General features: G+C 42.2%; 1 protein-coding gene across 1 annotated transcript in view; it reads right to left on the bottom strand.

Annotated features, from left to right (window-relative positions):
* ddr1 (discoidin domain receptor tyrosine kinase 1) overlaps window positions 1-12,051 on the bottom strand; it is a gene marked incomplete in the record, with an annotated part of 38,865 nt that overhangs the window by 3,205 nt on the left and 23,609 nt on the right. The window contains 11 exon segments of the mRNA XM_035672576.1: window positions 273-422; window positions 1,059-1,326; window positions 1,443-1,640; window positions 2,480-2,607; window positions 2,696-2,997; window positions 5,159-5,278; window positions 6,337-6,544; window positions 7,578-7,738; window positions 8,886-8,945; window positions 9,551-9,703; window positions 11,028-11,274. Coding sequence (XP_035528469.1) covers window positions 273-422; window positions 1,059-1,326; window positions 1,443-1,640; window positions 2,480-2,607; window positions 2,696-2,997; window positions 5,159-5,278; window positions 6,337-6,544; window positions 7,578-7,738; window positions 8,886-8,945; window positions 9,551-9,703; window positions 11,028-11,274 — 1,995 coding nt within the window.

Below are 12,051 nucleotides of genomic sequence, written 5' to 3'. Positions count from 1 at the left end.
GTAATATTATCTGACTGATTAACTGAGAACTGATACTGACAGACCAGTTCAGATATTCAACAGATGAGCTACATACAGAGGAGAACATTCATATAAAGTCACTGTTTTATGTCCATACTCAATTTGAGGTTTGTTAAATTTTGACAAGGAGGAAAATAAGTTTAGTTTTATAGCCCTATACCAGTGTGTGTGTGTGTGTGTGTGTGGTGTGTGTGTGTGTGTGTGTGTGTGTGTGGTGTGTGTGTGTGTGTGTGTGTTTCTGTGTATCGTACCTGTCTGCCCTGGTCTCTGAAGAACTCCCCAGCGTTGTCGATGACTTGTTCATCTGTGAGGTTGGAGTACGGCTGCTCCTGACAAACGCTCAACATCTCCCACAGAGTGACCCCGAACGCCCACACATCACTGGCCGTGGTGAACTTGCCCTGGGAACACACAGCCACACACATAAACAATGTCGCCTTCAACATCATAATCTCCACCAGTATCAGAATGATAATCAGAGTCATTATCATAGGATGGAATATTCTTGGTAAAGATTTATTACATATGAGTACATCGTTATTAATGATTTTGGATTTTACATATTTTCAGATTTAGTTCTTTGTGTGAATTAATCTCTAACTGTATTTAGTTGTCTTGTCATTGGCTTGTCAGTTATCTGAAAAATGATGACCTACACTAACCTGTACAAGAGGTGCAACACAAATTAAGTTCGATCGAGATGTTTTAAAAAGAAACTGAGGGAGTTAAAAACATTTCCCCAGGATTTGAGGAAGTTTTATTTCCTGCTATGCGACTGCCATAGTTTACAGTAAACAAGTTCCTGTTGTTGCATGTACAAATCAGATAACTGTGTGAGGAGATAAATGGGGATAAAACTCAGACGAGTCAACGATTATGTAACAGATCCCATTTTAAAGTAGTTTGTATTTCTGATCAGGAAAATCATTATTGTTATCAATATAAAACATTGTTGCTTCTGATCAACAGCGTAACATACAGTACTGCAACTATCGCACACCATCCGATGCACAAACAAACAATTCTTGTCCTCTCACCATTAAGATACACTCCCAGGCCATCCAGCGTATTGGCAGCACAGCTCTGCCCTGGATCCTATAGTAGTCTCCAGCATACAGGTTCCTACTCATGCCAAAGTCCGCTATCTTGATGTGACGCTCACCACCCCGATCCTCTCCGCTCTCACCCTTCTCACCCCCGACCAGACAGTTGCGCGTGGCTAGATCCCGGTGCACAAAGTTGAGGGAGGAAAGGAACTTCATTCCTGACGCGATCTGGCTAGCCATGGAGATGAGGGCCGGGTAACTTGGGGAAAAAGTTGAAAGATAGATGGAATAATAAATACCTATAGACTATGACTGTGTGTTCATTTATATCTGTGTACATGTCATGCAAGCGTGCATGCACATTTTCTGGTTTACCTGATGGTCGGGGTATTGTGCGAAGGCCCTGTCTTGTCCAAAAGCACTCGGTGGGACAGGTACTGGTTCAAGTCTCCACATTCCATGTACTCAGTGACCATACAGAGGGGATCACTGCTCACACACACTCCCAGCAGACGGATGATATTCGGGTCCTTTAGGCGAGACAGGATCTTCACCTCTTTCAGGAAGTCGTTCCTACAAGGAGGATATGAGGGATTGAAATGAATCAGAGTATAGAAGAGAAAACTGGTAAACTCAGAGGAGATAACGTAAAGGGGGAATAAAAAGTGAAATGTGCTGATTTTAGGTTCATACATATTAAAGCTTCAACATGAAACAACTACTGAAGTTAAAAGGTCGACAATTCCCCTATGAATCAACACCAAAGTCTGCAGTTCTGTAGCTTTCCACCTTATTGATTTGTTTTGCTGGTCAATATGTTTGTGTTGGCCCTGTGTTTCACTAACCTCCCATATAAACCCGTGGACAGCCACTCAAAGCACATGAACTCACACAGCCCCGCGAAAAAAGGGTGGAAAAAAGTAAAGAAGCAGCTGGTGAAGAGAGGCAAACATCCAGAAAACCACAGAGGTCCAGATATTTTTTTCATCTTTAAGAGTTTGGGGACCGAATCTGAGCTAAAATGTGAGAAAATATTGGACCTGTATTTTCCTAGCTTCTGGGTTAGTAAGTAATGTAGTAGTAGTTGGTTGCCAACACACTAGCTATAAGGAATTCATCATATTATTATATAGTATGTAAAGGTTGGGTGCTTTGAGGGTGTTTTGTCCACTTTCTGGCCTCTAGAGGACAAATATTACCTGAAAAGTAAGATTTCGGGTATCTAAAACAAAAACATGTTGAATGGTACATTCTTAAAAAAATGTTTAGATTTAGATTTAGATTTTAGAAAGATTGCTGCAGTTCAGTGCATGCATTTGAAACAGGAGAAGATAAGCTGTAAAAGCAGAAAGCAGAAAGAAAAACTGTGAACCACACTGAAGCCATGCTCAGCTGAGCATAATGTTACAGACCTGGCATTCTTGGAGGCATCCGGGCGCAGTATCTTCACTGCTACCAGAAGAGGGCGACCTTTTCTCACATTGAAGGGGAACTCCAAGTTGGGAAGGTCCTGAGGGCTCTCGATTTCACACAGGTGCACCTTTCACCAAAAAATACAGACATTGTTAAAGCACAATAACCCTTCCACCCACCCAAACACAAACACATTTTTGCAGGTCATTCCTCACCTCTCCAAACTGTCCCTCTCCCAGTTTCTCCTTAAAGATGAGACACTGGCGCGGCAGCTCCGGCAGCGGGGCGGCGTCGGCCCCAGGGCTCGAGGAGGCCAAGGCGGGCACGGCGTAGGTGTTGTTACCGCTGACACCCTGCAGGCTCACAATGTCGGCCTCGGCGTAATGAGGAACGCTGGGAGGCAGCGGGGGAGACACGGGGGGAGACAGGGAGGGGTAAGGAGGGGAGCCAGGGTAAGGAGGAGGCTCCTCCTGAGTTGGGGGGAAACCCTTCTCCATGTCCATGTCCAAACCACAGGCTGAAGGGAAGAGACAGACAGGGTGGATGAAATGGAGAGATTACTTTTAAAAGAAGAACTGTGTGATTAACTGCTTTGCTTTGAGACAGTCTGAGAGTGAACGAATAAGATGATATCACAAGTATTGAGACAACTTGAAGGGGATGAAGGGATAGTTTAGATTTAGGGGAATTAAATTTGATAATAACAAAAAAAAAGTTTTTTGTACAAAATTTTTCAAAAACAAAACTTCATGAAGTTCTGTAGAGAAACTAGAACCTTAAAACAGAAAACAATTGATTTACAAAAGCCTTAGAGTTACAGAGAAGAGTAAAAATAAGGTCTGAACACAATAAAGAACAAAACTTGATAAGATGGTAAAAAAGTCGATTCGTAAAAGTGAAATTTTAGCAAAGATTTAATTTCTTCAGATTTTCTTGTTCTAAACTAGTAGAAGGTAATTCATCATTGTCTGCTGGAGCTTTGGATTAAAGGTTGGGAACAACTTAAAGACCTTGGCCACAACACATAGCTGGCCATCTGCCTTAAAGTGCTTATTACTATTTTCCCTGCTAAATTTCTGAGCATCTATTAGATTGTGTAGCAAGTATCAAAATCAGGAAAATACATAACTAAACTTTTTGTGATGGATCAGAGGACTTTTTTTAATCAATCTTTCTGGGACTTTGCATTGGCCTACTTTTTTTTGATAAAATTTAAGGAGCTCTTGAACTTCCAATTCATCAAAAAGATCTAACAATCTAACATTCAACACAATCAGCTTCCAATGAGGTTCTGACAGCCCACATAAGTCAAAATATGAAGAGTGGCTTTTGAATACTAAGTTGGTAAACCATTGTTAAAATCATAATGCAGATGACAGGAATATTTTCAATCCACAGCTAGTTATACATATACGAAAATGAGCTAAAATATAATTAGGATGGGAAAGTTTTCATATCCATCAATGTTAGATTTTCCCCTTGAGTTTGCTGTGTCTATTATATTATATATGTATAATTTCAGAAATATTCCTCAGCACACTTAATCATTTTGTTAGAAAACAATATGTAAATCTAAAGTGAGCCTACTTTTGGGGAAGTTTGTTAATGGAAGAAAAAGTTTTCTTGAACTTTGACATTTTGAGAACAGCATAATTTTGTCCGAATGTTATATGAATAAGGAAAATGCCATAAAATTGTATGATTTTTTGTAGTTAATTAGGGCAACATAGGGGCACGAAACAGCCCTAAGCTGTTTAGATAATCAATGAATCAGTATTGATCAACAGTCCTGATTAAAAATCTGACTTTTATTTAACATAAAACTTTCAGTTTGGTTTCAATGTCGGCATAAATGTAGATTCAATATTACTGCCTGACCATATTTCATTAACAAAATAAATAACGGACCTATACGTATAAGTATAAGTATCCAACAAAGAACTGAACCCTCAACATGTACAGTACTTGCCTGATTTTCACATTAGCATTATTAGCACGACAACAACGACAACAGGAAGTTGGGAATGTCATTAGTTTCTTTGGGTATTCGACAAATCACGTTTTTGATCTGATGGTAGGGCCAGAGGAAAGGTCAGTGGATGACCAAAGTGATTACAATTTCTCCTGAAGGGGACATGAATGTGTGTATTCAATTTCATGGTAATCCATCCAACAGTTGTTAAGACATTTCACTCAAAACCACAAAAGGTCAACCTCATGGTGGTGTTTGAGGAAGGTTCTCTGTGAACCATGAATGTCTACAAAATGTTATGTTATGTCAACCCATCTAACAGCTGTTGAGATACCTCAGTCTAGACAAAAGTTATGGGCCAACAAACACTACCATCAACAGAGCCACACCGCAAGATAAACAAAGGTTTTTATGAGTTTGTCAGTCTCTGGGTAAGTTTGAAAATTCATACAATTTGTACAATTCCCCAAATACCAAACCATCCCTTCAAACAAAGCATGAGTTATGATGAGTGGTGAGTGAATGAGAGTGACTAATTATGTGAGTAACAGGAGGGATGATGAAGGTCAGACACATGCAAAATAGACTAATCCCATCTCTGATGTGAGAGCACTTCTAATGCCCCAACCCTGGACAGACTGGTAGGTGGGTAGTGAGGTAGGGTGGGGCCCTCCTGACTGTGTTGGCCCAGTCTGAGGTCTCTTACCCTGGGGCACATTGAGGCTCTTTTCCTGAGCCTGAGTGGTGCCGGGGACGACTAGGGGTCTCGAGCCTTTTCTGTGATCTGACAGGAGCAGGTGATAGGCTGGGTTGTTTAACAGCAAGGCTGGGAGGGCACACAAATGAACACACGCACACAAATGCACAGGACGAGGCGGGGTACACGCAGGAACCATGATATGGATCACACAGATGGTACAAAGTGGCACATGACACAAAATACACACACACACACACACACACACACACACGCACATAACGAAACATAATAACAACCATTAGCATGACACAGTTAGCATTTCCATTATGATATAAGGGAAGGAGCAGGGGTTGCACTGACACATGGAGCACAGAACAGACGAGCAAAGCAAGAACAAGCAAAGTTAATACAACTCTGGCCACAACCAAACATAACAAAAACCAGTGGATGAAATAATGTTTCTGTTACTCATGTTATTTCAAACTCACACAGGCGCCTAGTAAAAAACGGCATGCAGACCTCCTGTGGTGCAATGCAAGTGAAGGAATGCCTTCTCTCTCTTTACTCCTCTTTCTCTCCTCCCTCTTTTCTTTTTCTTCCCTTTGCTCAGAACAATAGCTCTTTTGTGCCCCTTCTGCGCTGAGCATCTTCTTGGAGGCGCTCTTCCTCGCAGGGTGTTTGGTTTGATTTACTTTTGTTTGGTATGGTGAAATACATTGTAATACCACTGTTTTCGTGATATGCATACCACTTTTTTTTTCTCCTGCTGTTTTCCCTTTGCAAATGAGACTGAGCTTATTGGTACGCTCAACAAACGGAGGTTGCAAAAAGACAGGCACGCAAACCGAAGCAATCTGTCCAAACCACATACATGTTTGCAGAAATGTAAGTAATGTATATAAATTCTGTGCATATGGAAAGTTTGGATTGCTTTACATTTTCCACTGACTCGATGCCAATTGTGCGTGGTTGACTATGGATCAATCTCTGTCACCATCTATTTAGCATGTGGTATGTTTTTACTGCATGTCAGCATGTTGTATGTCACACCACTCATGTTCTATGTCACGCTAGTAAGCTAAATGTGCAGGGTTTTTTTTTTTTTTGACTAAACCACTCAGCTACAACAGAAACATCTATAAACACAATATATAACTGTCTATATCTATGTGTTTAGAACTAACCTGTGCTGTCTCTTTGATCCCGTGGGCGCAGCAGGGCACTGGGCTCTTGGTACTCCCCTTCTCCCTCTCTGTCATGGTCGCGGTCGTCGGGGAAGGTGTGGATGCGCTGATAGCGGCTCGAGTAGCTGTGTGTGTTGTTGATGACCACGTTGTCCGAGGGGACCGACAGGTGGACCCGCAGCTCATCACTGGACAGACTGCCCTGGCCCTGAGAGGGCAGAGGATTCAAATTAATGCAGGTAATATACACTCACTCACTTTACCTTGCTGCACTTAATAAACTGGCAGCTGAGTGTAAATGCATCATCTGAATCCCTAAAGCAGATGGTGAACCAACTGTGGAAACAGCCTCTAATCTTTGAACAATTAGAAGTAAATGTAAAAGGATTCCCACAACACATCCAGATGGAGATACAGTGGTACGCTGCCAAAAGACTGGCAGTTGTTATGTCAGCCTGCTATCAATCATTTAAACTTGGTTAAAGGGACAGTTCAGCCTAATCACAGAAGAAACATTTTCTCACTTTCTCACAGGGTTATTTATTGTGTAGAGAGTCCTGAAAACAGTTAACAGCAAGATCTGTGGAAAAGTAAGTGGATGTTTTTCAAAGCTTTAAGCAACATGACCAAAATGTAATTTACCTCCATTGTACTGGGGTGGTAACAGAAATCTCAGAGATTGATGTTCTAAAAGTTTGGCTAACAAAACCAAGACTGTGTCGGTAAACTGACACTTCCAGCGTTTAGTGGCATCTAGCAGTGTAATTGCAGATCACAACTCCCTCGCTTCACCCTCCCCTTCCACGTACGAAGGATAAACTATGGTGGCTGCCAAAAATTTTAATGTAAATTGCAAATGCCCCTATCTAGAGCCGGTGTTTGGTTTGTCCCTCCTAGGCTACTGTAGAAACTTAACAGTTCAACATCGCGGACACCATGGAAGGCGACCTGCGGCATCTGTAGATAAAAATGTCTCATTCTAAGATAACAAAAATATAAAGATTTCTATATTCAGGTGATTATACACTAATGAAAACCTACCTATAACCTACCTACCCATTTCTGCCAAGAGAGCCTGTTATAATGTAATGTTATACACTGGACTTTTAATGCTGACTTTTAACATGGACATGAGAAACCTGTAGGTGAAGTCCAGTTACAACCAAATTGCCAACTGCACATTGGGATGCCTGGTTAAAAATGTAACTAAAACATTGCATGTGACCTCAATCTTGACTCACCTTGCCCAGTATCTTTTTCCAGTACTGCCTCCACAGAATGACAGCTATCACCGCCAGCAGCAGAAGGATGATGCCCACCAGGCAGCCAATCAGAATAGCAGTATTACTGCTGTCGTCCTTCGCTACAGGAAGCCCCGCCCTTGGAGTGTTCTGTTCAAATTCTGGATTCAGAAGAGGCAAATTCAGAAGGAAATGTTAGGCGTTTGCATGTGTATATGCTTGAATGTGTGAGAACTGCTGTTATATGTGGGTGTGATGTAATGCGTATAGATTACTATGCAACACTTTTTCTCTGTGTGTGTATGGCTACACTCAGGCATGAGTTAATGCACTGTTCAGTCAGAGCATTAGCTCTTTCAGCGCAGTCACGCACTTGCTGGGGTCACACACACACCAACATAGTTTCATCAGGATTACTAAACATCTGATGGGAATTGTCTGTTTGAGTATGCATCCAGCATGCCCACTCATACCACAGGGCTTCTCAGAGCCCGCTGCTTTGAGAAAAGAATGTGAACACTGTTTTGCTTCTCAACAGCTTTGTAGTCAACTATTAATCTGAATCACACAGTTATTTTCTCTCCCTTGAAGGTCAAATGTGACGTGTTATTTGAATGAGTGTAGTGTAAAGTGTAAAGTTTGCTCATAAACAAAGCACTTTAACAGAATAAGTGATGGTTTGAAAAAATAGCTCAGTTAAAAAGACAAAAAAAAACCAGACACACACCATACAATGCTTTAATGTGTATACACAAATATACACCTGCAAGCACACACTCACACACGTTTACTAGCCAAAGATTTACACAACGCATTGTCACAACAGAAAACAACCCCTTTCTCTGTCTCTCTCTGTCAGTTCAACACCATGTGAGTAATAAATAAACCCAAACAAAGCCGTTCAACCACAGCCAGTAACAAGGACAAAGCAGCATACACGCCACAGAAAACCATTTCCAGCTTTTTAAAAGGCCTGTTATTGTTTAACTGTGTAGAACAGAGCCAGTTCCCCAAAAAAACATGCAGTTTGTGCGACCGCAGGAAGCCAAGTTGTTATTGTACATAAATATAATGTACTATATCTCTGTTAGTGTTTTTCCTACAGCTGTATATCTTCAAACCCAGGGGACAGAACCCAGTGCCAAAGCCTGCCCCTGCAATCCCTCCTCCATTATACTTCATACTCTTTACTGAGCAGTGGGACAGTTTTAAGATGCTGGAGGAGGGCCAGAGCGGATGGAGCAAGCTCCCGTCCCTTGACTTATCTCTCTCTGTCTATTCATTTATTTTTATTTTTTGCTCTCTCACCTGACAGCGTCCAGTTACCAGTGGTGTCCATCATGAAGGAGGTGGTGGAGGTGGGGGGTTCTGGAGGAGCGAGGGATGGACAAAGGAGGAATGTGTGAGAAGAAAGGTGGTGAAGACTCAGGAGAGGGTGATGAGGAGAGAGCAAATCATGGACAGGATTTTGCTTTTCATCCATCTAAGTTCACACCAACTTTTCAAAAGCCAGATGGAGATGATAAACATTCTTAAAAATATCAAGTCGAAACACTTGACCTTTAGTTTTTAACCAAATTTTTCCTGCCCTTTAAGTAAAATGAAATTGGTAAGATAAGCATCTGGCGTTGACTTGGGTTCAGCAAATTGTGGCTCAAAGCCAAAGGATTTCAGCTCTCATGATAAAGTCGGAGGCTAGTCAGACATGGGCCTCCTCTGGCACTGCCTACTTTTGGCTCTGCTTGAAACACATGGCTTAGACACACTGCTGACATGCTCGCACTCATCACAACTGGAGAGAAAGAGACGGGTGCAGAGACAAGAGGTGATGAGGGAGAGATATGGGGAATTAGAGAGCGGTGAGGAGGATGGTGGGAGAAGCAGCATGGTGAAAGGAGACAACGGAGAAAGAATGGATGGTGGAGAGGTGAAGAGCAGGAGGATAAAGACAGAGGGGCAACAGCGGGACTCACCAGAAGGGTCGGCGGTGGTGTTGGAGGTGCTGTGGCTCGATGTGGGAGATGAGGAGGTGTGGTTAACAGAGGGAGGAGAAGAACTGTTGGTAGGATTCTTGGGAAGATTAGGAGGAAATGAATCAGTCTCTGTGACATCCTCCTCAAATGGTTCTGAATAAGGAGCAAAAGAGAGCGGGAGACAATTCAATGGAAATGAATCATGTTTTATATGTTTAGGGGGTTTTTTCGTATGGCACAACACATCGTCTGGTTTTTCTCAGCTGTTGGGAATTGGGTAACAGTGGTTGTGGTCACAGCCGGTTTTGTTTTCCAGACAAACAGTATTCATCTCAGGAGATTATGTTAATTATGTTGTTTTTGACAGGGTACTGAGCTATTGCTTACTAACTAATCTGAATGACTGTGTATTGAAACCTTTTTACATGAGCAACCCTAGTTAACTGGGCAACTAACCGTCGCTGTTGAGTCGATGCAGTTGTTTGCTAAAGACTGATCACTTTCTGGTACGAGAGGACGAAATTTGAGTCAGCTCTGTCCCATAAAAGAACATTAGGCTGCAAGATTTGGAAGTTTAGACTCCAGTTTGCAGCCCTTTCTGCCATTGTCAGTACTGGTGTTACAGTCTGGCACAAGTCCAGCAACCACACAGGCCAGACCACTGCTGGGTCAAGTCATTTTAGCTACCTGAGTATGGTGCGATTACTGAGCACTTTGCTGACTCTCATCACGCTACAACTGACAGTGCTGTTGAGTAGAAAGGACAGTTTAATTAGTCACAGCAATCTCAGCTGGAGAGCAGCAGAGGAGTCCTCTATCTGACATCCAATCAGATAGGCATAAATCCCATCTTCACAGCAGATATCGTAACCCCCTTTTTTTATTTGCTGCAAAGGTCTCTTTCAGCCTGTTAACAGAAACATAGTGAAGACAACAGATGGAGAGGAAACACACATTTTTCCAGTAAACGCTTTATGATTCTGACAAAGTTTAAAATGAATTAGGGAGGTATAAAGAATAATGGATACAACATTAATTGGGGTCGGATGTTTTTCCACAAACTGTGCTTTTCTGTTAAATCTGTAAACTGTAAAAAATGTTGATACCTTAAATCAATTATAAGCACACAGCAATGACAAAAACTTGAATGTGATTCTGTCGCAGAAAGTCTGGAAACAAATCTAGCACTTCAGATTTTTGAGTTTCACTTCACTTGATTTTTACTTTAAGCATTTAAAGAATGCTGATTGGACTTTCACCCACAGTACAACAATCTTTTTCAGGTATCTCTTCCCCCGTTGCTGCTCTCTATATTTAAGTATTGTTTGGGCATAGCCAGATCTCTACTGGACCTCCAGGATAGTGCCAGACATAGTTGCTAGGATATGTATGAAGTGCAAAAAAAAAACTGCCTGTCAGAGCCACAGAAACACATCCCACATGTGAAAAAACTGATCACTTCAATCCTGTTTCCTACCAGAGAGAAAGGATATCTCGCTGATTAGCAGCCAGCGGTCAGCGAAGTAGAATTTGCAGCAGAGGATCTGAGCCGGCCGGGCACCCAGTGGGAGGGAGATGGGTCGTGAGGAGGGGTCCTTCAGATCCTCAAGGGGCACGGGCAGAGTGAGAGGAGAGGACCAGGGCTGGAGAATGCCAGGCTTGAAAAGACACTCTACCTTGCTGAAGACTCGCACGCCCTGGGTGTGGCGGTTGTTACTGTGCACCTAGTAGAAAGAGACAGGAGGAGTGTGTGAGAGTGCAGACAAAAGAAGAAAGACAGAAGAAAGCTGAATACATGCAAGATGTTAGACAATCCTTTAACCATCCACACATCTGAATTAGCTCGACCCCTGTGCAAACTTCTGAAAAGTCAGGAAAAATTGGGGCCTTAATCATTCATTATTCATGGAGAGGCAGGAGGAGATTCAATTAACACACAAAATTAATGGCACATTCTCATCATGTTCAACCGTAATTGCTTTGGCACAACTTCGAGCTGAGCAGGACTACAAATAACAAAATTAGAACACAGGAGGGGAAAGAAAGGACGGAAGAAAATAATGTGTATGACAGAAGACCGATGGAAGAGAGCAGAGGATATATCGTTCCTGTTTTTACAAGCAGGGAGAGGCCAAAGAGAGAAGAATCCATAAAAGCTGATCTAATATATGAGGCGTCATTGTGGCTGGAAGAAGGAAGAGGAGCTTGAGGTGAAGAGAGAGGGATGTGGAGGAAGATGGAGGGGGTTTTAAATGAGAGAGTGAGAGGTCAAAACTATAGATCTGAGAGATAGAAAATGAAGGAGGAGATGGTGGGAGATTTCTTTCCTCCAAGGCAGAAGGGGTGGTGCAAAGGCTGCTCTGACAGGTTAACTATTAAGCTCACACTTACTGCAAGGCCAGCCACTCTAACCTAATCCACATGTTAATGCACGCACACAGACGAGACTCAGGAGGAACAGCTGCACCAGATGTTGAGTTGATGTGTAACTGATTCTAATG

This window comes from Morone saxatilis, unplaced genomic scaffold, assembly GCF_004916995.1.
Source record: "Morone saxatilis isolate NCDOM2014 unplaced genomic scaffold, NCSU_SB_2.0 Contig24, whole genome shotgun sequence".
NCBI classification, from domain to species: domain Eukaryota; kingdom Metazoa; phylum Chordata; class Actinopteri; family Moronidae; genus Morone; species Morone saxatilis.
Note: the sequence above shows the minus strand (reverse complement) of the source record. Positions and strands in the feature narration are given on the sequence as shown.